Consider the following 25,265-nt stretch of genomic DNA (forward strand, 5'->3'; position numbering starts at 1 on the left):
GGTGTGCAGTATTTCATCGTATAAATGCACTACAGCTTAACCACTCTACTGTTGATGAGCATCTGGGCTACGTCCAGTTTTTGCCTATTGTGAGGAAAGCTGCTATGAACCTTCTAGCTAGAATTTAGTCAAGATTTTCAAGGACAAATATTTTCTTTTCTCTTGGGTAAATACCTAGGAGTGGAATGCTGGGTCATAGGGTAGATATATATTGCACTGTTTAAAGAAACTCCCAAATGGTCTTCTAAAGTGGTGGTACCATTTTACACTTCCACCAGTGATGTATGAGCATTCCAGTCACTCCATACCCTGCCCAATATTTGGTGTGGTCAGTCTTTTCAATTTTAGTCATTCTGGTATCACACTGTGTTATTAATTTGCATTGCCCCATGACTAATGAATTCCTGTCATGTGCTTACTTAGAAGTTTTTAAAGGTAGTTCCTCTCCCCTTCGTTGCCACGGAGCTTTCAACCTCCATGATTTGAAGGACTGTTGAACATATAAGGAAGGGAAAAACTGATGACAAAATCTACTAGAAATGTAAAGAGCTCTACAAATACAAAATCAAACATGAGCTCAGCCCTGGAACCCTCCCGTTGACTTGGGTTTCCCAGGACTGGGGGGCTGAGGACTCGTTTTGTCTTCCAACAAACGAGTTGGGGGGCAAGATCATGGCTGACTTGAGGTCAGAATGTTTTAATGATAAACTTGTCCCTGACTGAATAATCATTTTCACTGCTGCCATTTACATAAACTGTCTGCTATGCTCCAGGGTACCTTATATACACACAGTATATACATTTTTACAATAGCCCTGCAACGTTGTTGTATGATCTCTATTTGGTGGACTCTGAACATCAAAGATGTGAATTCTTTTGCCCAACACCACACAGCTACATCTCCTTGAGATCCAGATTCAAAATGAGACTGTCTGGATCCAAAATTTCCTTCAAGTTGCCTTTTATTCAGCCATAAAAAGGAATGAAGTGCTGATACATGCTACAACATGGATGAACGTCAGAAGCATCACGCTAAGTGAAAGAAGTCAGACGTAAAAGGTCATGTACTGTGTGATTCCAATTATACCAAATATCCAGAACAGGTAAATCTCCCTAGAGACAGGTAGTGAATTGGTAGTTGCCTGGGGCTGTGGAGAAACTGCTTAATGGGCATGGGGTTTTATCTTGGGGCGACAAAAATGGTTTGGAACTAGATGGAGATGGTGGTTGCACAACACTAATAAATGTTTTAAATGCCACGGAATTGTATACTTTAACATGGTTAATTTTATTTATGTGAATTTCACCTCAATAAGATTAAAAAAGCAAACACTTCACCCTGCAGTCTCTTCCTCATTAATGAGCATAATTTTACCATGAATGATTTCGTCCTCTGGTTAGTAAAGCCCCCAGCACCTGGGCCCAAGCTCTTCTTTTCCAGAGAACCCCCTCCCCGCTTTGAGAATTCCAGGGAGGAAAGGAGCGGCATGACCCTGAGAGTGGGCCCTGGAGTCAGCCTGCCCGAGTTCAATTCCAGGCACCTCCACGTCCTCATCTTAGAATGTGGGTGCTAATGCTACAACCTCGTGGAGCTGTTGTGAGGATGTACTGATATCAGACGTGTAAAGTGTCTGGGCACACGTAATGTTTATTCTCTAAGCTGTATTGTCAGGGCAGGCCAGCTTCTCCTACTATCACCTGTGCTGCAGATATTTACTGAGCAGCTGCTATGTGCCACGCAATTTTCTAGCCTCAGGGATTCATCTATAAGCAACAACAGCAATAAAATTCCTTTCTTCTTGGAGTTAACATTCCAGTTGGGGTATAAGACAACAAAGTAAGTAAAATACATATGTTAAATGGTGGTAAATACTAAGGAGAAAAAATAAAGGGTGAGGGATAAGAAGTTTTGGGGAAAGTTTAGAATTTTATTTAGTAATTTTTTTAAGATTTATTAACTTGGCTGTGCCAGGTCTTAGTTGCCGCATGTGGGATCTAGTCCCCTGACCAGGGATCGAACCCGGGCCCCCCTGCACTGGGAGCAGACCACCGGACCACCAGGGAAGTCCCGAAAGGTTAGAATGTCAAACTGGGTGGCCAGAGGTTTCCCTGAGTGATGTTCTGAGGGCGGTGAGGTGTTTTCATTTCCTCTTGCTGCCGTAGCGAATTACTGCAAACTTGGAGGCTTAAAACAACACAAATGTAGTATTATTTCACGTTTCTTGAGGTCAGGAGTCCAAAATGGGTCTCACTGGGCTGAAATCAAGGTGTTGGCGGAGCTGCTTTCTTCTGGAGGCTCCAGGGGTGAGCTCATGCTTTGCCTTTGCCACTTCTAGAGGCTCATGGACCCACATCATTCCAACCTCCGTCTCCCTTACCACATCTCCTTCTCTTTGACTTTCCTCCCTCCCTCTTTTCCTTATAAAGACCCTTGGGATTATGCTGGGCCCACCTGGATAATCCAAAATAATCTCCCCATCTCAAAATCCTTAATCACACCTGCAAAGTCCCTTTTGCCATGTAAGGTGACACAGTCACAGGTCCTGGGGATTAGGATGCAGACATCTTTGAGGAAGCCATTATTCTGTCCACCACATGAGGCACAGTATCTAAAGGACAGCAAGTTCAAAGGCTCTGAGGCAGGGCTTGCCAGACTTGCCTGAGGAAGATGGAGATCAATGAGGATGCAGTAGAGTAGGCAAGGTGTGGAGTGGTCTCTCACGAGATCAGACAGGTGAAGAAGGTAAAATGGCTCTTACAGGCCTTTATGGGTCCCAGTGAAGACTTTGACCTTTACCTGAGTGAGATGGGATCAGGTGAGGGATGTGATCTTATGGGTTTTAAGGATGCCCCTGGCTGCTGTGTCTAGAACAGACTAACCATGAGCAGGCTGCTGCAATATCCATGAGATGATGGTGGCTGGACCATGGTAGTAGAGAGAAGTGGTAAGATGGGTCTCATTCTGGATTTTGAAGGTCAAGTTGCAAGGAACCACTTAAGGATCAAAAGTGGAGTGTCACAGAAAGAGGGGAGTCAAGGATGACTCCAAGGCTTTTGGCCTAACAACTGAAAGGATTAAGATGCCCTTTAAGAAGGAGAAGACCTGGGACGTCCCTGGTGGTGCAGTGGTTAAGAATCCGCCTGCCAATGCAGAGGACATGAGTTCAATCCCTGGTCTGGGAAGATCCCACATGCCGCGGAGCAACTAAGCCCATGCACCACAACTACTGAGCCTGCGCTCTAGAGCCCACGTGCCACAATTACTGCAGCTCGCATGCCTAGAGCCCGTGCTCCGCAACAAGAGAAGCCACAGCAATGAGAAGCCCGCGCACGATGAAGAGTAGCCTCCACTCGCCGCAACTAGAGAAAAGTTCACATGCAGCAACGAAGACCCAATGCAGCCAAAAATAAATAAATTTTTTTTAAAAAGAAGGGGAAGGACTTCCCTGGTGGCGCAGTGGTTGAGAATCCGCCTGCCGATGCAGGGGACACGGGTTCGTGCCCCGGTCCGGGAAGATCCCACATACCGCGGAGCAGCTGGGCCCATGAGCCATGGCCGCTGAGCCTGTGCATCCGGAGCCTGTGCTCCGCAACGGGAGAGGCCACAACAGTGAGAGGCCCGCGTACCGCAAAAAAAAAAAAAAAAAAAAAAAGAAGGGGAAGACCACAAAAATCAGACTTGGGGCTGCTGGTGGCAGGACTTTACTTTGAGATGCCTGTTGGGTATCCAAATGGAGATACCGAGTAGGAAGTCAGATATATATGAGTCTGGAGTTTAGGAGAGGGGTCTGGTGGGATTTCTTTGGGAGGCATAGGCATGTTGGTGGTATTTAAAGCCATGAGCCTGGATGAGATCTCCCAGGGAGTGCGGGCAGAGAGATCAAGGACTGAGACTGGGCCCCCTTTGATGAGGAGGAACCAGTGATGTAGGAGGAAAACCAGGCGAGGGTGGGGTCCTGGAAGCCAGGAGTGCCAAATGCTGCAAACTCTGTCCAAAGCAAGTGTGGAGTGAGGGGTTGGCGGAGCAGAGGGTGACCACCTTTACTTTCCTAGGGCTGTTCTCTGGCAAACAACCTCTACAGGAGACAATTTAAGGGAGTCAGACATACTGAGGCGGCCCTGCTCCTGTGATTCCAGAGCTGTCTCCCCTCACGGAAGCTGGACGGGTCTGCTCTAGAGGTCTGGCCCCTACTCTCCCAGCATAATTCCCCTCCGGTCTCAACTCCAGCTGGGCCCTTAAGACTCAGCTCAGTTACTCTACTCTGCCAGGAGGCTGTGCTGCCTGCCTCAAGGCCAAGCTGGGGACCCCCACCCAGCTCCCACAGCACCACCCACTGCTTCCTCGCTGGACAGCTCTCCACACCCAAGCTGTGTACATGTCGCAGTCTCCCACTGGGCCAGGCTCACTTTGGGCTTCTGGGAGGCCTCCTTATTTCTGCACCCCCTGCCCTAGAGTGGCATAAGACATCTAAGAGACTCTGAGTAAACGTCTGAGAACAGAAACACTCAGCAGAAGCCCCTTCCGCTAGGATCTGGCTGTGCCTGGCCCTTTGCTGTGCAGGCACTCCAGTCCCCGGGCTCCTCCTGAAACCTAGGGTGCTGGATCCTGCCAGGCCCTCCATGGCAGGCTGGCCCCTCACAGCACCAGTCTGCTGACACTCACTGAATGTTTGTTAAATGTCGAAAAAAGGGCCAAGGACTGGGCCCAAGTCCGAGTTCTGGCATTCTCAAGTCGTCAGGACTTCAGTCTCCTGTCTCTAAAAGGGAGATGACACACGCTCATCCCTTAAGTTCCACCTCATCAGTTGTGACAACATTTGGGAAAGTGTTCGGCAAACTGTAAACCAGCCAGGCTTTCAGAGGTACCAGAGATCGAGGCTTCTCCTTGGTGGCTGATTCAGGGCACGTGACAGGACCTGTGTGACCCACCCCATGCCACGTAAGGCCTCCAACTCAGTTTTCCTCAAGCTGCTTTGAAGACAAGCAGCGTCTTCCTCAGGCAGCAGGAACCAGGGACTGAGAGGGGCCCGGCCCCGGTGGAAACTGTGACACACGCACGGATGTTTACCACATTTCCAGTGACTAAGGGCCACACGAAGCAGTTGGCTGGACCCTTCCTAAAATTTGTCTCGGAGTTGCTCTGACCAGACGGCCCCCGCTCCGGCCATCCCCGGCCCCACTGTCCCACTTCTCTGGGGGTGCACCCTTCCCGCACCTCGTAGGGGAGGGACCAGCGCTCCCCCTCAGCGCAGGTAACACACAGGCGGCTCAGCGTGTGGGGCCGTTTATTAACGTTTACTTCCCCAAATGACTTTTCCTCACCGGTCAGAGCCTGAAAGAACTGGGGGGTGTGGGAGAGGGCACAGACAGAAGCCAAAAGGTACACGCTGAGTGTGCTGTGATGGGCTGAAGAGGGTGGTCTGAGATTGATTGAAATGGCCTCCCCCATTTCAGATGCTCAGGAAGTCTGGGCCCAAGAAAACACACTCATTCAGCCAAATCCCTTTCATGTGCTGGAGGAGGATGGGGCATCACCCTGACTGGGTCTTCCACTGGCTCTCACTCCAGGCATCTTTCAGGTCTGGTTGTTGCACTAGTAGGATCCCTAGCACTGCAGTGGCTCTGGCACCTTGACCTAAACAAACAGGGGAGGCCTGGCCCGGCTCCATCTGCACAAGCAGAGACAAAGGGGACTGATTAACAGATCTGATCTGTGGGGCACAGATAATGGGAGATGAGCAGGGGGCTTGTCAACATTAGATAATGACTCGAAAATGTAGTGTAAATCTACAACGTGGGTGACTAAAGGCAGGACACAGGATTCAGTAAGAAAATGCAACTCTGTGAGCTGACCCAACTTCTGAAGAGACTTCCAAGACAGTCTCTGCTCACAGGGTGTTTTAGTCCCCTTGGCCCTAAACCATCATGGAAGCAGAAGGAAGAGGAAGTGGTGGTCTGCCCACCGGGGCCTGGGAACTATCGTGACTGTCCAGATCTCTGTGGTCAGAGGGCGTCCCAGCCACCTCAGACCCTGAGCCCAGGAAAAAGTGAGGGAACAGAACGTTGAGCCCCAGGGGGGCTGCCCCCAACGCCCTTGCCCGCCCACTGGGCTCCACAGGCCGCCTCTTCTACCGCTTCTTCTTGGCCTCCTTCTTGGGTCTCTTGTTTGCAGAAGGAGCAGTGGCCTTGGGCTTTCTCGTCACCTCCGCACTTCGGGGCTCAGATGGTTCTGCCTCCTGTGTGGTGACAGAAAGGAGAGTCCTGCTTAGACAAATCAAGCCTGACACCAGCCAAATGAGATCACGTCTGAGGGGACTTTGCAAACGGAAGCGTGCCGCAGAGACACAAGGGATGGAAACCGTCCCTGCCAGGCCCCAGGATCCACATGTTTGGGGACTGTCCCTGGGGAGCAGGTGAAGGATAAGGGAGGAGGCCCGAGGGGAAGAGGCAGCCTTGGAGTCTCACCGTACTGGGGGAATCGAGGCTCCCCGAGTTCCAGTCAAGTGACCTTGTGGACAACTCCCTTCCCCTTTCTGAGTCTTGGCTTACCCACCTGTGATATGGAAACAGTGGTGCACAACTTGGAGGGCTGATGTGAGGAGGCAAAAATGCATGGAAAGCCCCCAGTAAGTGCAAATGCACCCCGCGGCCGGCGGGCCACCGTGGGCAGGGACTGGGAAGAATGCGGGCAGGGAGCCGGCTCTGGGCAGACCTACTGTGGCTTGCTGCTCCTACCGGCCCTGCTACTCTCCTCCGCCCATTCAAGCACAGATGCCAGGGCAGGGGAGGGTGGAAAGCGCGGCCGGGCGGCCACCACACAGAGTTCTGTGGCGCCTGGCAGAGGTGCCCTGTGGGAAAGGGCAGAGGGCAGCCTCAGGGCAGAACTCCAGACTCTCCCTACATCTGGGGCAGCTCTGGTTTTTATCTGTCACGTACATTGTGATTTGTTCCGTGTAAGATTTGGTTTAAACAAAGGTTTTGCTGCTGAAAAAAGGTTCAAAACCACAGAGCCAGCCCTGGCCTTCACTGAACTGATAAAGGAAGTGGACTCTGGGGAAGGGACTCGGCCGGTCACAGCCTCACAGGCTCATGTCAGAGGAGACTCTGGAGTGGCCTCAGTCCCGTCGGGTGTCCCCTCCTCCCTGGGTGATAAGTCACACTGTGCCACGGCCAGGCGGGATGTTAACATCGAGTCCCATCTAGCCCAGAGAACATGAACCACCGTCCACAGGCCTCGTCCGGCCCACAGGCAGACTTCACTTGGCCTGCAGTGTTTATTTTTAAGAATTTGAGCCAACTGTGAGATTTCCCATTCAATCTGGAGTCCTTGCTTTCCTTGAAAACTTTAAACATACAGTGACACTGGCCCCGAACCCCCTCATGGAAGAAACGGGCTGAGCAGTGGCTGCCCCTTTATTCAGGTGCCCTGCCCCCTGCCCCCACTGTCCCCATCACTAATAGTAAGGAAATGTTTTCGGTACTTGTGTTCTTTTATTAAAAATGGGAAAACAAATAGCAGACTAAGAATACGAGGAGGGAGCACGCTGTTTCTAGAAAAGTATTTCTTCGTGTTTAATTGGCCAGCTCCAAGCTGCCAGCTTGCTTTACTCTCTGTCCTTCCCTGCTCACTGTCAGCCCCTGGCCCCAGCCTCGAGTCTCGTCAGACAGAAGAGGCAGGACCATGGTTGTGGGGGGGGCGGTCCCCACCTTAGGGTCCCCACCTAAGGCCCAGTCCAAAGGTCTGTCAGCTCCCTCTTATTGGCCATCATTGTCTGCTCTCCACCCTGCCCGCCTGCCAGCTGAGACACCAGGTGTAAAGGCCCAGCCCAGTCCCAGGCACCCATGGGGGATCTTCCCAAGATAACCAGGGGACCGGCCCCTCCCCTGGCCAGGTCTCTGATTGTGCTCTGGACTTCCCCAGCCTGTCCCCTTGTGCTGATACTGTTTTTGTAACTTGGCAAAAAAAAAAAAAAGAAAGAAAGAAAAGAAAGAAAGACAAGTAAAAAGTTAGCCCATTAGAAAAACAAACAGACAAAACAAAACCTCAGAGGAGCCAGTGTGTCAAGTGCACAGGCTGACGGCTGCAGAGCCCAGCAGGAAGGCTACTGTTTAAGGCAAACCCCACAGGGCACAATGCCTTTGCAGACTTTGGGAGCTGGAAACCAGCCCCAGCACAGTACCTGTGCGGCCAGTGGAAACCAGTCAGTCCCTGCATGCCCTAGGCAAACAGGGCCTGATTAGACAAAGGGTTTATGCACAGGGAACTTGCCGAGGCCCACCACCACGATCTCCACCAGGATCTCCGCGGATGGAGCCCCCCTCTGAGCTCAAGCTGGGCGCCTCCTCTGGTTTCAGTGGGGCCAGTTCAGAATCCAGAGATGAGGACGCCCAGCTGTGTCCCCAGTGCTTCCCTTACTTCCCTTACGCCACAGACCTTCTCTCATTCACCTCATCCTTTCTGTCACCTCCCAGACCTCTCTCCTGACCCAGCTGTCTGTCAGATGACGGGAACTGGCACCTCCCAGGCACCTGCAACTCAGCTGTCCCAGACAGAGCATGGCCCCGTCTCCATCTGGCCTGGCCCTCCTCCCCACCCATGGTCATAGCAACCAGAGTCCTGGCAACCCCACCCTCCCCTCCTCCCCTCCGTCAAATCAGTCACCAAGTCCTGCTGATTAGACCTCCTCCACCTTGACCTGGCCACTCTCTTGAGCATCAAAGGCCCTACTTCAGTTCCCCCACTGCCAACCAGCCTCCCTGCTCTCTCTATGCCATGCCTTGTGCACCTGCCAAAATAATTTTTCTAAAATGCAGACCCCCCACCTTACACCTTCCAGTGGCTCCCATCACCCTCAGTCTCATGTCCTGCTCCTGAAATGGCAGCTTGAGGAAACCACCTCTCCAGCCTCCCCTGGGCTCCCCTCCACCCCCAACACTGGGCCAGGCCCCAGGGCTTCTGCTGCTCACCCCTAAACAAGAGGAGCACCCTTCCTTCCTTGGCCATCCAGTAAACCTTTCCCCATGGTTTGGCCCAGCCCAAGGGCTGGTACTCACTGTCTAGCCTTCCTCCTCTGCTCCTCTTCCTCCAGCAGGTGCATCCCGTCCTCCACCCCTACGCCCCAGGCACCCAGGAACCTTACAATGCCACTCATTTTACCAAAGCTACATGTGCTCATGATGGTCTCCCCTACTAGTCCTTGGACGGTTTCAGTTGTTCCTGAATGAATGAATGAAATGAAAGAAAACACAAGATCTCCCATAAGCATGGGAACTTCACTGCTGTTCATCATCATGAAGATGTAACACTTTAGACTAAGCCTCGCTTTTCCCATAAGTAGAGAGGACACAAGCAGATTTTAAACCCAATATTCATACCCTAAAGCATGGCTAGATATAGCCACCAATAAGAATACTAATAATAACAGCCACAATGGCTGCTAATATTATTTACAACATGCCAAGCCCTGTGTTCTGAAGCCTGGATATATCTTATTTTTGCCTCACAAAGTGCCATAATGAGCCCCATTTGATAGATGAAAGAAGAGACACTCAGAGAGGTTATGTGACCTGCCTAAGGTCTCAGGGGGAGAGCGGCAGGGCCAGGATGAACCTAAGCTCTCAGTGGCTGTATGGTATAGCCTCTCCTGGGTTTCCTAGGGACCTCGGCGCTGATGGCAACCAAGAATTAGAGTTAACTGTGACATCTACTTTCTCCCTAGTTAGCAGCGCCTGGAAACACAGGTGACTGTGGAATGACAGTAACAGTTTGTTCCGGATCCTGCTGATGGGTCGTTCAGAACCCCTTTGCTTGTGGCAGGAGTCAGGGAAGTGGGTTAGCACTCCTCGGAGTCAGGCTGTGCTCCTACAGTTGAGAGCAGCTCTTTGTGGGCGCGTGGACAGAGTACGGTCACTGAGTCATCTGAGCGCATTATCTGTCTCCTCCTCACCCCAGACCTCCGCCTCTCTCCCCCAGCTCAGTTTCTGGCATCGTCACCCACCCAGTTACCCAAGCTAGACACCGCCGAGCCATTTCTGAGTTCTCGCCATTCCCCGTGTGCCTCCACATGTGATCTGTCCCTGTGGCCGGTCCACTCTGCTTTCCATGCGGCTCTCAACTCCGCCCGGTCCCCCTCTGGACACACACTCCTGAGCCGGTTCAGAGCCCCCCGTCTCTTGTCTCCCCCTCCCAAGGTTTTCCTCACCACCCACCACACTGCTTTCAGAGCCTATTCTCCTAAAACGACAGTCCTGACCAGTCTGTTTTCTGCTTTAAACGTGTTGCTGGTTCCCTCTTGGTATAAGACAGATTCCAAGAGCCTCCATGTGTCCCTATTTGTATAAATCAGATTCCAAGAACCCCCGAGTGGCCTCCAGAGCTATTCCACTGCAGCCTTGGCCCTGTCCCCGGGCATGCCCTCTCATGCAGCCCACCCTGTCACTTTTGGGCTACTGGCCAGCCAGTATCTCCCAGATGCTCTGTTCTCTTTCATCCTCTGCAAAGGTGCTCAGCACCTGTCACCAATCCACCTGTGCCCAGTGCATGCAGCCTCTGTGCCAGGCAGTGCAGGGTAATGAAGGAAAGGATGCACACTTCATGATGTGCACCAAGTGGATGCTTCACAAACATCAGCTGCTCAGACTCCCATCACCCTGGTAAGCCCATCTCCGTGAGCCCCATCTTATAGGCAAGGAAACTGAGGTTCACCAAGACATACCAACTAACCCAATGGGGCATATCCACCTTCCTCTCAAGGGACAGGGAAGCAAAGGCAGCTGTTACGCACATGATTTGGATGCTGGGGTCCTAGCCACACAGAGCTGTAGCTTCTAATTCTTAGCTGGTAAGAATGACTCAATAAATGGCTGACTTAATTTCTCTTCAAATGCACACTGCTGGTACAAGCCAGGCAGACGGCAGACCCTGAACACTACAGCCTCACCTTTCAATCGCACTTCCTCTGAAGCAAATTTTCAGTTCCCTCAGCAATCTCACTTTGGGGAGTAAAAGAAACCACCCCCCACTCCCCACCCCACCAGGTGGTTCCTGGGTCTGTGGAGGTGTCCTCTGTGACACAGGCCTCATCAATAATGAAGCAGCTCCACAGCCACTTACAAGGCCAGAAAATTGCTGCTATTCATCAGATTCAAATAATCGAATCTGTGCTACAATGCATCAAATCTCTTCCAGCAGGGAAAGCACACAGAATTTTATGATTTCCACTATACAGTTCAGTGTGTATTTAGTCCAATAAATCAGGACAATATGTCATTCTACACAGACTGAAACTCTTCTCTCCTCTAAAATGGTCCAGGGAAAGAAGACCGCCGTGCTATTATGTTCAGGTAGCCTCACGCACCTTGCCTCACTTGATCCTCAAGAATGGCGTGGGTCGGGCATGAATGCCCTCCTATTCTAGCTTGGGACACGGGCTCGGGGAGGGGAAGGCACCCAGTGCTGAAGCTCTGGCTCATCCTGCTGCATGCACTTGCCCGAGGCCCTGGGCAGGGTGGGGGCAGGGAGACCTTGTGGGGCTGGGACTAGCACTGGCCTTGAGAGGAGGACAGGACGAGCTGAAACCAAGCGGGGGAGGCCATCCATGTGGGCTCCACAAGGCGAACAGAGACAGAGTCCAGGATGCGCTTGGCAGGCAAGGAGAACTGTGATTAGAGAGAACAGCCCGGGGAGCTCATTCCAGACACGATTCAGCACCACCGCAGACCCTGCCCACCGGCTGGTCTGCGGCTCCGTGTGTATTCCGCCGTCTCTTCCATGAGCCGGTACACATCTCGAGACCATGTTTAGACCTCCCCCTGCCCACTGCACAGCAGTCTCTCAAGAACTGCTTGTTAAGCAAAAAACACCCTGCCGCCCAATTCAACTACAAACGCCTCCCAAGCTTAAAAAAAAAAACACAGGGCAGAACTGCAAAGTTGGTGCTGCGAGACTGTCTCCTGAGGTGTTGAGAATGGGTGTACACCTGCCCAAGTTAATTTACTACGGCAGCCTTCGCTGGCAATAGGGGGTCTAGTTTAAAATCAAGACCCCCTGAACATCTAGGCCACTGCCCCGTTGCCCCCAGGAAGGCTCCATCCCTTTCAGGGCTCCAAACACTGCAGGGCTTTCTGGTTGACAGTGAAGTCTATGTGGGCATCACATAGAAAGCCACCACTCCTGCCATCAATTCTGGTCAGCTCTTCTCTGCCAGATCACAGTGCTGGGCATCAGCTGTCTTTGTTTGCCCAGCACCCACTCTCCATGAGTGCCATGCCCTTTCCTTGTCCCATGAGGTTCTCGGGGACTCTGAGTCACTGTGACCACAGGTGTGGCCAGTTAAATGTGGCCTGGCCAGAAATGGACCCAATGTCCCTTCCCACCTATGGGGCAAAGTACAGACATGTGGCCAAGCCAGAGCCAAGCAGAGGCCTTCCATGAGATCTGGAAAGTAAGCATAGGCAGAGAAATGGCTTCTCTTGCTTGTAAATCATGAGCGACAAGGACACAGACTGGGGCTGCTGTATCCTCCTGACACGTGGCAAGGGCCTCAGAACAAACCCAACACTCCTAGAGAGCCAGGAGATGGAGAGACAGGCAGAGCCCTGAGGACCTTGCGAGCTTCTGAACCCAGGTGTGCCTTGAAATTCCCAGTTCTAAGAGCCAAAACAGTCTCTTTCTAAGGAAACTGATGGAACCCAGTTTCTGAGCTTTCAACAGAAGAGACTGAGGCAATCACGCAAAGACGGTGGGGTGGAAGTGAAGGTACCTGCCCAGGGGCTGGCATCTGGCTGGGCAGATGTGACATAAACATATGAAGACATGAGAATAGTCAACATTTAAACTACTAGGAACGACTAATTGCCCGATGATACTACCTGCTACATGAGTCACTGCACTAAAAGTCAACACCCACTTGCACAGCATTGACTGGATCAACATTCTGGGCAGAAAAAGATACAAAAGAGGCTTGGAAGGAAGCTCAGGTAGGCTGTGGGGAAGGGGTAGAAGGGCTCCCGACCTTTACTTCCTCACTACCTACTCTTTCAACTCCTGGAATTTGGCTCCCACCTCATTAAAATTGCTACTCTCCACTTTGAGAAAAGCAATAGACTACCTTCCCAGAAAATGTGCCTAAGCATGAAAACATCACATTTTTGCACACAACTGCAGGGAGCTCACAGACTTCTGCAGTCTTTATCTAGGGATGCCCTAGGGATCTGGGAACTCCCTAGTAAGAACTTAGTTCTCCTGAAACCAAACTTTGAAGAAGAGCAGCCTGAACACAGCATCATTATCACATTGAGCAGCCGTTCCTCCATCACTCAGCCATTGCTGCCCAATCTCTGTGCCCTCCTTGAACCACTCGGGGGTTTTCAGGGAGACCACAGTCCCCTAGCCCTCTGCCCCCTAGTCTGCCCATCTCCAAGAGAGCGAAAGGAATGGAGACTCCCAGCTTTGTCTGCACAGCACTCCTGTTCCTTTGGGAAATGACCTTCCCCTCCACCCCTAGAGGTCACACCACAGGATGCTCCCCTCCCCTACACTGGCCATAGCAGTCCCAAGCTGGGTCAGCTACAGTTCCTTCTCTAGGGAATTTGGAACTGGGACCAAGCAGAAAGGCAGCCTCCAGATGCTGCTGCTGAAAGATGTAAACTTTGGGAGCTGTTAGTGGCCATGTTTCATCTTACCCCAGGGACAGTGAGCAGGGGACGCAGGGCAAGAGAAGTGAGAGACAGGAGATGAGCAGAAGGGGAGGCAGAGGGCGCGCAGGCAGTGAATGATGGGGCCCCTGGTGCCCGCTCCTGCCAGAGGCCCAGCTGCATCCCTGCTCTGGGAGAGCACCCGCATCTTTTCAGTACCTCTACATTGCACAGAAACTACCTCAAGGCTGGGCATGCCCCAAGTTCAGGTCTTCCCTGAATCTTCATTTCCCTTGAAAAGCTTAGCAACTCATTCTTAGCGTTTCAAGAAATAATACTATGTTGGTTAAAATAATTCCCAGGTCTCCCTCCCCCAATTCTCACTGGCTCTTTCTTTCCCATTTGGATGTCATGCTATTATTACAAACTTAACACACGTAGAACTGAACACCTCCTGTCCTCCCCAAATTGGTTTGTGCTTCAGGGAAACGGTCTAAGGACCAGACCAGTGGCTACATAACAGAATCACCTGGGCACTTTAAGAAAACAGTGATCCAAGGCTTCAGAGAACAACTGAATCAGAATCTCTATAGGTACAGCCCAGGCCTTTGAAAATTCCCCAGGTGGGTGCAGTCAGATAGAGAATCATGCACCAGCCCAAGGACAGGCAATTCACGCTACCACTCCCCAGTCCCTTGCTCAAGGCAGACATCAATGAATAATTTCTTTACTCTGGAGCCTAGAAGCAGCCCCAGAATCCTTTCCACCATGGCCACCATACAAACAATCAGACTGGGCATGAGAGATGAAACACAGCTGCATCCTGGAATAGACAGAAACGGTACAAGGATCTACCTTCTTATATTTTAGAACCTGGCCTACAAGAAAATGTTGGGATTAAGTGTGACCCAGGCCTCAATCAGGCTCAAACAAATGTTCTTCTCGGGTCTTAGTTTAATGAGGTGTCAATGAGAAAATGTTCTCATTTGGCTTAGGATTCTAGGAACTTTGGTTTTAATTTTATGAATTAGTTCTTGCTCCTACTATGGAAAAGAAAGGGGGTGGGGTGGGAAGCATTTCCATGTGTTCCCTTTTTTCCTCCCTGATTACCCCCAAAAGAGCTTTCAAATAATCTGCTAAGTATTGAAATACTGAAGTCATAAACTAGTTGCAAAAAATCAGCTCACTAGAACAACAGGAAAGACATTCTTTTGCTTTTCAAAGCCTTTCCCATCATCTGGAGCCAAAAATATTATCTTCTGACCCAAAAAGCCACTAATAAACCTTGCTTCTCTAGGCTAAGCAAGAGGGGTGATTTTGTCCTAAGTGAAGTGACAGAGAGCAAGATTGTTCTCTGGGTCCACCTCCTCCCACCTCCTTGCCACCTTCCACTTTCAGGGACCTCCTTCCTGCCCTTAGGCTGCCTAGAGTCCCCACAGCTGTCCCCCTCTGCCATAAGAGCTCCCCAGCCCCAAGTTAAAATCCCTTTCTTTTTCCCTCCCCATCCAAATTCCAAATCCCAGCTTGCTACTAAGCACAACCTCTAAGCACAGTCTTAGCACTCACCCTCTCTTTGTAAGACTGTTTATACACACAGAATACTGTTTTTCCTTTCCATTTATTTAATAGTTCAGAGAGTGAGAAAAGGCTGCCTTATGGGGGCATGCAGAGGAAAGCTGGCAGTAGAATCCCTAAATAATTGAGGACCATTTGCTGGCGTGGTGCATCAATAAAAAGTTAAATTAATGGTACTGTATTTTTTGCTACTGATCCATTGAAAAACTAACAAACAAAAACAGAAACAAAAACCAAAAAATGTAATATAGTAACCTTCAGTTACAAAGACAATTCACCTGTGTTAGCCTTACTCCTCTAAACTTCAAGATAAATGAAAATGAGATATTCTGTACCATACTTATATTTTAAAAGATGAGGTTGTTGATACCAAAACCAGACAAAGATATCACAAATAAAGAAAATTACAGGCCAATATCACTGATGAACATAGATGCAAAAATCCTCAACAAAATATTAGCAAACCGAATCCAACAATACATTAAAAGCATCATACACCATGATCAAGTGGGATTTATCCCAGGGATGCAAGGATTTTTCAATATCTGCAAATCAATCAATGTGATACACCATATTAACAAATTGTAGGAGAAAAACCATATGATCATCTCAATAGATGCAGAGAAAGCTTTTGACAAAATTCAACATCCATATACGATAAAAAAACTCTCCAGAAAGTGGGCACAGAGGGAACATAACTCAACCTCATAAAGGCCATATATGACAAACCCACAGCTAATGTCATACTCAATGGTGAAAAGCTGAAAGCATTTCCTCTAAGATCAGGAACAAGACACTGATGCCCACTCTCCCACTTTTATCCAACATAGTATTGAAGTCCTAGCCACAGCAATCAGAATAGAAAAAGAAATAAAAGGAATCCACATTGGAAAAGAAGAAGTAAAACTGTCACTGTTTGCAGATGACATGATACTATAGATAGAAAATCCTAAGGACACCACCAGAAAACTGCTAGAGCTCATCAATGAATCTGATAAAGTTGCAGGATACAAAATTAATACACAGAAATCTGTTGTATTTCTATACACTAACAATGAAGTATCAGAAAGAGAAATTAAGGATTGTTATCCCATTTCCCATCACATCAAAAAGAATAAAGTATCTAAGAATAAACCTACCTAAGGAGGTAAAAGACCTGTACTTGGAAAACTATAAGATACTGATAAAAGAGATGGAAGATGACACAAACTGATGGAAAGATATCCCATGCTCTTGGATTGGAAGAATTAATATTGTTAAAATGATCATATTACCCAAGGCAATCTATAGAATCAATGAAATCAAACTACCAAGGGCATTTTTCACAGAACTAGAACAAATAATTTTAAAACTTGCATGGCAACACAAAAGACCCCAAACAGCCAAAACAACCTTGAGAAAAAAGAACAGAGCTGGAGGAATCACATTCCCTGACTTCAGACTATACTACAAAACTGCAGTAATCAAAACAGTGTGGTAATGGCACAAAAAGAGCCACATAGATCAATGGAACAGAACAGACACCCTAGAAATAAACCCACACTCTTATGGTCAATTAATTTACAACATAGGAGGCAAGAATATATACAGGAGACAAGACAATTTCTTCAATAAATGCTGCTGGGAAAACTGGGCAGCTACATTTAAAAGAATGAAATTAGAGCATTCTCTAACTCCATATACAAAAATAAACTAAAAATGGCTGAAAGACCTAAATGTACCATTGGAAACTGTAAAACTTCTAGAGGAAAACACAGGCAGAACATTCTTTGACATAAATTATAGCAATATTTTTCTACATCTGTCTCTTAAAGCAAAGGAAATAAAAGCAAAAATAAACAAATGAGACCTAATTAAACTTAAAAGCTTTTGCACAGCAAAGGAAACCATCAACAAAATGAAAAGACAACCTACTGAATGGGAGAAAATATTTGCAAATGATATAACCAATAAGGGGTTAATATCCAAAATATATAAACAGCTCATACAACTCAACATCAACAAAATAACCTGATTAAAAAATGGGCACGTTTTTCCAAAGAGGACATGCAGATGGCTAACAGACACATGAAAAGATGCTCAAGGGCTTCCCTGGTGGCGCAGTGGTTGAGAGTCCGCCTGCCGATGCAGGGGACACGGGTTCGTGCCCCGGTCTGGGAAGATCCCACATGCCGCGGAGCGGCTGGGCCCGTGAGCCATGGCCGCTGAGCCTGCACGTCCCGAGCCTGTGCTCCGCAAAGGGAGAGGCCACAACAGTGAGAGGCCCGTGTACCACAAAAAAAAAAAAAAAAAAAAAAAAGATGCTCAACATCACTAATCGTCACAGAAATGCAAATCAAAACCTCAATGAGATATCACCTCACACCTGTCAGAATGGCTATCATCAAAAAGAACACACACCCAAAGAAGAAAAAAAAAAAGGACACAAATGACAAATGTTGGCAAGGACGTGGAGAAATGGGAACACTTGTACACTCTCTGTGGAAATGTAAATTGGCCACTGTGGAAAACAGTATGGAGGTTTTCTCAAAAAAATGAAAACAAAACTACCATACAACCCAGCAATGTCACTCCTGGGTATATATCAAAAAAAAAAAACCAAAACATTAATTTGAAAAGACACATGCACCCCAGTGTTCATAGTAGTATTATTTACAATTGCCAACATATGGAAGCAACCTAACTGTCCATCAATAGATGAATGGATAAAGATGTGGTCTATAAAATATATATGATGGAATACTACTCAGCCATGAGAAAGAATGAAATTTTGCCATTCACAACAACATGCACAGAACTGGAGGGTATTTCGCTAATTGAAGTACGTCAGACAGAGAAAGACAAATACTATATGATATCACTTATATATGGAATCTAAAAAATAAAACAAACTGGTGAATATAACAGAAAAGTAGCAGACCCACAGATATAGAGAACAAACTAGAAGTTACCAGTAGGAAGAGGGAAGAAGGGAGGGGCAAGTTAAGGGTAGGGGATTAAGAAGTACAAACTATTATGTATAAAATAAATAAGCTACAAGGATATATTGTACAACACAGGGAATATAGCCAATATTTTATAACAACTATAAATGGAGTATAACCTTTAAACACTGTGAATCACTATGTTGTACTCCTGTAACTTATATAATATTGTACATCACCTATACTTCAGTAAAAAAGTAATAATAAAAAAATAATAAAAGATGAAGTTGTTGTCCAAAATTAACCTCTAAATGTCTAAACGGCAGAGATGGATGGGGGGTGGAGAGGGAGGGAAGCATACTGTGGAGCACTTTGTCAACACCCTGCCTTGAAAGACCTCAACCTAAGATGTCACTAAAATCCTCAGAGATCAGTAAAGGGCACCCCTTTTTCTGAAAGTTTGATAAATGGACCTGGGCCTCTATGGCTAGCCTCAAAGGGTTAAGAATACAACAGGAGGTGAGCTGTGGCTCTCCGTACGGCCACACACCTCTGACTACATCTCTGCCTGTAAAACAAGAACATTCACCACCTCCCTCCCTCAGGACTCTTGGCAGGCTTCATCAGTGGCCAATGACGATAAAAATGTTTGTTATTTATAATGCCCAGCAGCATGCTGCATCTGTGAGGACAGAGCCACAGAGCACAAGGATTACATCTTTAGAGTGTGATACAATTGTGGGCAGAAAAACTCCAATCACGACCTCCTTCTCAAAACCCCAAAATGAGAAATGTAGATGAACAGAACAATCCAGCGCCCACGTGCCTATCTATGTTCATCAAGGTTTTCCCCACCTTTGCTGGCTGTTCCTCCCTGCTGGTTCCCTGAATGCTGGAGCTCCTCAAGGCTCTACCCATCTTACTCCACATTCCCTTTTAAGAGACCTCATCCTCTCCCATGGTTTTAATTAAATCTTATTGACTCTCGAATGTTGATCAACATTCAGCACAGACCCTCCTCCTGATACAGACCGGCAGATGCAACTACCTACTTGACAGAATCACCTGGACATCTTAAAGCACCTGTTTAAAACTGAACCCAGCATGCTCTTTCCCCATCCCCACCCCAAGCCTGCCCCTTTGCCAGGGTTCCTCCCAGTTACAGCAGCAGGATCTCTGGGACATAGTCATCTCCAAGATAGGTATCTTCAGAATATATTGTATATTGTTAAGTAAAAAAAGAAACATGTAAAACTGTGTTTAGTAGGATGCTATCTTTTGTGCATCAAAGGGAGAAAATAAATGAATAAATAAATATCAGGCACACATATCCATTTGCGTACTTCTTCGAAAAGAAACAAAGGAGGGATAAATCAAAATAAAAATGGTTGCCTATCAAGCGAGAAAGGGAAAAGGGTGGCAGATATTGAGATTAAAGGAAACTTCTGTGACTCTATCCTGTTATGTAGTTTTAACTTTGGGAAATGTTGTATATAAAAATTTTATATAATTTTTAAATTAAGTCAAAAGGAAAAACCTCTAAAAATTAAAAACAAATTGAGCCAAATTAATGTATGTCATGGTGGGAGTATATTTATGTGAAGAAAAGCCTATACTAAACATAGTACTCTGAATTATGGGACATATTTGGGGGCTCAAAAAGAACCACAAATAAATCATAAATTTCACTGAGTCTTATTGTTAATAGAGAAAAAAATACATAATTATTTGAAAACTGTAATAAGTATGCTGTAGATGTGCAGCATAGAGTTTACATTAAAAAGAAAGAAAGAAAAGAAAACAGCTATCCTTAGAAAAGTCAGCTTGCACGGCTGGCCTTTGGCTAGCATCTGGGAAACTGGATTTTGGGTGGTTCCCACAATTCCCAGAACTGTTAAGAATGGTTCACTATGGGACTTCCCTGGCAGTCCAGTGGTTAAGACTTCGCCTTCCAATGCAGGGGGTGTGGGTTCGATCCCTGGTCAGGGAGCTAAGATCCGACATGCCTTGTGGCCAAAAAACCAAAACATAAAACAGAAGCTATACTGTAACAAATTCAATAAAGACTTTAAAAATGGTCCACATAAAAAAAAAATCTAAAAAAAAAATAATGGCTCACTATGCCTAACCTGTTTGTGGAAACAATATGGTTTATGCTGAATACCTGCTTTCTTGCTGGAAGTCTGGAATTTTGGTTTGTGCTAGGCAGAGGGTACTTATGTGACCTGTCCCCAATAAAACCCTAGGCAATGAGTCTCTAATGGGTTTCCTTGGTAGACAATATTTCATACAACTTGATGGGGTTCCCACTGAAAATCAACGCTTTTATTGGTCAAGATTGGAGGTTGCTAGAGCCCAAACTCACTATTCCGAACACTAATAAAAGGAAAGAACCAAGCATTTATCCTGCCTTTTACTATGAACAGCATTTCAAAGTAACCATATAGGGATGAGGAAAAGGTCTTCTTCATTGAAGAATTCCAGCTAATAGAGGCCGAAGGAAATAATGGATCTAAGCAATGATCAGTGGATGCTAAAACCATTTAGGTGAAAGAGTTATAAAATGAAGATTTTATAACAGAGGGATCAGCTATTACCACCTGAACCCACAGATATCTTAGAATCTCTGTGTGACAACCAGACACCAAGTGCTGATTGATGACATGGAATAAGAAGTACACAGCACTAGCTATGAGGTGTTCTCACTAAGTAACTTGATCTGAATCGAATCAAGCCTCTAAACTGAATATCTTGTTGATAGGAGATATGGAGAATAAGGCAACATGTCAAATGACACCACAGAGAAGCAATCAGCTAAATCCTGGATGTGGATGTGGCAGATGGCAATGAACTGCTTTCTCCAGAAAACCAAGGTCGTGAGAAAATTGGGAGTGGGGTGGTGGAAGGAGGGTACAGAGCTACAGAATACAGAGACCTATAGAACAAGAGTCAAAACAAGAAAGCCAATCTGATCATGTCACTCTCTTCCTTAAAAGCCCTGGGGACCTGCCACTCCTCCAGCTGTTCTCATCGTGTCCTTTCTGTGCTCTGGCCACAGTCACCTGCATTCAGTTCCTAGACAATTCCTTCATTCCTCGGGTCCTTACACATACAGTTCCCTCTCCTTGGGGGAGGGGGAACAACCCAGCCCCTACCCCAGTGTAAGATTAGGTCCTTCCCCCTTGTTATACACCCTCATAGTACTCTGTACTTCTCAGGGAAACATGTGTATTTGTTTCATATCTGCCCTTCTCCCAAAGACTAGAAGTTCCTTGAGGGCACACACCACATCTTTCAGCAGAGTCTGACACACAGTAAGTATGTGCTAAATAAAAATCTGCTTAACGCACATGTGAACAAATAAGGTATGAACTATATGGCCCAATGCCACCAGGTGGGAATTTAGAGACACTCTAAATCAATAAACCCCGCGTAATCCCTGCTAGTCTTCATAGCTGTGATATCTATTTTCAGTACCTAGAAGCCAGTCTGAGGAGCGGAGGCTCACAGGGAAGGACTCACCGCCTCGTGGGACTTGGGAATGGGTACAATGATGGCCAGTACACAGATGAGCTGGAAGATGGCCCCCAGGAAGAGTCCATATCGCAGCAGGTTCTCCAGGAATGTGGGTTCAGGCACCTCGGGAGGGGAGAAGTCCAGGTCGGAGGCCATGGCCCCAGCTGCCTGCTGCCTGAGGTCCCCTCCGATTCACCACTCTCCAGAGCCAACTTCTAAATGCAAAGAGTTAATGTCATGTTTCTACAACTGACGTTTAAATGGTTCCACTTCCACAAACACACCCACATACATGCAAGAATATATAAAGCAACTGCGATGAAATGTTAACAATTCTTGAACCTAAGTGAAGGATATATGGAGAGTCATTGGACCATTCTTTCAACTTTTTTGTATGTTTGAAATTTTTCCAAAAATGAAGTTACAGGAGATAAATAAATAAATGCAAACATTTCAACAAAAATCTCAAATCAACATACATTTGCTGAAGGCCTGCTCTGCTTCAGGTTTTATTTATTTGTTCTTTTATACATCCAGTCATTCATTCAACAAATACTTATTGAACACCAAGCACTGAAGAGTAAAACAGACAAATCCCTGCTCTCTCGGGGCCTACCTCTCAGGACAGAGGGACAGAGGCGGACAAAGAACACATCCAGATGGGACATGCCATCTAGCGATAACTGTTTTGAAAAAAGCTTCAGAAGGATATCATTTTATTTTGTATAAGGTGACAGGAAGGGCCTCTCTGAAGAAGAGACAGCAATGAAGTGACAGAGATAGGAAGTATGAGACTGAGCCAGTGGAGCATCTCAGGGAAGCATACTCCAGGCAGAGAGAAAAACAAGTGTAGAGGCCTCAGGGCAGGGATAGGAGTCCAAAATGGCCAGAGAGGCATACAGGAGGGAGAGTAGAAGAAGGTAAGATCAGAAGGAGTGGCGACTGACCTTGTAGGACCCTAACACTTCTGACTTGATTGAGTAAAATGTAAAGCCACAGAAGGGTTTTGGGCAGAAAAGTGACATAATCTGATTTACACTTTTTTTTTTTTTTTTTTTTGGCCACGCCACTTGGCTTGTGGGATCTTAGTTCCCCGACCAGGGACCGAACCTGGGCCCCTGGCAGTGGAAGCACAGAGTCCTAACCACTGGACCACTGGGGAATTCCCTGATTTACATTTTAAGCGAGGTGGAGGGATGCAGAGTGGACATAGGGAGACCAGTGAGGGAGCTACTACCAGTAACTCAAATAAGATATGCTGGGGACATGGACGACAGGGGCAGTGGTGGCCAGTGGTGGCAGGTCCGGCCTCAACCCACCTCTCTAGCCTCTCACTTCACCAGAGTCCCCCACTCCTAATACCCTGGTCGAGCTGAAAGACCTGCCTGTAATTCTCCAAGAGCACCGAGCTCTTTCAAATCCTGGGTCTCTACCCAAGTGGCACACTCTGCCAAGAATGCCCTTTCCCGGGCTTCCCTGGTGGCGCAGTGGTTTGGGGTCCGCCTGCCGATGCAGGGGACGCGGGTTCGTGCCCCGGTCCGGGAAGATCCCACATGCCGCGGAGCGGCTGGGCCCGTGAGCCATGGCCACTGAGCCTGCGTATCCGGAGCCTGTGCTCCGCAGCGGGAGAGGTCACAGCAGTGAGAGGCCACGTACCGCAAAAAAAAAAAAAATTTAAATTTAAATTAAAAAAAAAAATGCCCTTACCCATTACGACTACTTGGTGAAGCCCCTACTCTACCTCTAAGGCTGAGCTTGTGCCACCCCCACAGCATGCCTTTCTTACTGCCCTCCTCCTACCCTGGTAGGACTGAACTGCTCCCCCTCTACCACAGCACCCACGAGTGGCTTCCTTTGGCCCACCCCAATGAGAAAGGGGAAAACTTACTTGGGAACCAGGCCCACCTGACTCCAAAGCCCTTTGTGTTTTCAGGGATCTGTGCCACAAGGCAACTTTCCACTAAATCTGAGCTGTCCAATATGGTGGTCCTGAGCCACATGTGGCTATGGAGAGTTGAAACACAGCTAGTCCAAACTGAGATGGCTGTGCAGTTAGGTCCACACTCAATTTAGAAGACAGTATGAACATAAGAATGTATCAATAGGGCTTCCCTGGTGGCGCAGTGGTTAAGAATCCGCCTGCCAGGGCTTCCCTGGTGGCGCAGTGGTTGAGAATCCGCCTGCTGATGCAGGGGTCACGGGTTCGTGCCCCGGTCCGGGAAGATCCCACATGCCGCGGAGCGGCTGGGCCCGTGAGCCATGGCCGCTGAGGCTGCGCGTCCGGAGCCTGTGCTCCGCAACGGGAGAGGCCACGACAGTGAGAGGCCCGCGTACCACAAAAAAAAAAAAAAGAATCCGCCTGCCAATGCAGGCGAACCGGTTTGAGCCCTGGACCGGGAAGATCCCACATGCCATGGAGCAACTAAGCCCGTGTGCCACAACTACTGAGCCTGCACTCTAGAGCCCGCGTGCCACAACTACTGAAGCCCACATGCCTAGAGCCCATGCTCCACAACAAGAGAAGCCACCGCAATGAGAAGCCTGTGCACCGCAATGAAGAGTAGCCCCTGCTTGCCGCAAATACAGAAAGCCCGTGTGTGGCAACAAAGACCCAACGCAGCCAAAAATAAATAAAAATAAAAATAAATTAATTTTTTAAAACAGAATGTATCAATAAAATATCTCATTAACAGTGTTTTATACTGACTGCATGTTGAAATAATATACTGGGTTAAATAAATTATTAATTTCATCTGATGCTGAAAAAGAACTAAGCTGGAGGATTCACTTTCTGATTTCAAAACTTAGTATAAAGCTTCAATAATCAAAACAGTGTGATACTGGCATAAGGATCTAGGCCAATGGAATGGAATAAAGAGCCCAGAAGTAAATCCTCACATATATAGTCAACTGATTTCTGAACAAGGGTGCCAAGACAATCTAATGGGGAAGGATAGTCTTGCCAAGAAATAGTACTGGGGAGCTTCCCTGGTGGCGCAGTGGTTGAGAGTCTGCCTGCCGATGCAGGGGACACAGGTTCGTGCCCCGGTCCAGGAAGATTCCACATGCCGGAGACTACACTCTGCAAAGGGAGAGGCCACAACAGTGAGAGGCCCGCATACCGCCAAAAAAAAAAAAAAAAGAAAAGAAATAGTACTGGGAAAACTGGATATCCACACGCAAAAGAATGAACTGAACCCTCATCTTACACCGTATACAAAAATTAACTCAAAATGGATCAAAGAACTAAACTTATGAGCTAAAACTATTAAACTTATAGAAAAAAACATAGGCGTCTTCACGACATTGGATTTGGCAATGACTTCTTAGATGTGACACCAACCACAGGCAACAAAAGAAAAAATAAATTGGACTTCATCAGAATTAAAAACTTTTGTGCATCAAAGGGCATTATCAAGAGAGTGAAAAGACATACTGGAAAACAGTTTGGCAATTTCTAAAAAAGTTAAACGTAGAATTACCATATGATCCAGCAATTCCACCCCTAGGTATATACCCAACAGAACTCAAAGCATGGACTCAGATACTTGTACACCAATGTTCACAGCTACACTATTCACAATAGCCAGAAGATGGAAACAACCAAGAGTCTAT

At 47.5% G+C, this 25,265-nt stretch overlaps 1 protein-coding gene across 8 annotated transcripts in view; it reads right to left on the reverse strand.

Moving 5' to 3' along the window:
- Nucleotides 1–1,264: 1,264 nt before the first annotated feature.
- The window catches only part of MANBAL (mannosidase beta like), a 32,509-nt gene continuing 8,508 nt past the window's right edge, over nt 1,265–25,265 (reverse strand). For 6 of the 8 annotated variants that reach the window (XM_059038113.2, XM_059038112.2, XM_067012307.1 and 3 more), the window contains 2 exons: nt 21,657–21,865; nt 1,265–6,236 (listed from right to left, as the gene is read on the reverse strand). In XM_059038113.2, the coding sequence (XP_058894096.1) occupies nt 6,129–6,236; nt 21,657–21,806 (258 nt within the window). In that variant the 5' untranslated portion in view covers nt 21,807–21,865 and the 3' untranslated portion in view covers nt 1,265–6,128. The remainder of the gene's footprint in view (nt 6,237–21,656; nt 21,866–25,265) is intronic. The other 2 variants (XM_067012309.1, XM_067012311.1) reach the window with 1 other exon arrangement.

The sequence above is a fragment of the Kogia breviceps genome, chromosome 14 (assembly GCF_026419965.1).
Source record: "Kogia breviceps isolate mKogBre1 chromosome 14, mKogBre1 haplotype 1, whole genome shotgun sequence".
Taxonomy (NCBI): Eukaryota; Metazoa; Chordata; class Mammalia; order Artiodactyla; family Physeteridae; genus Kogia; species Kogia breviceps.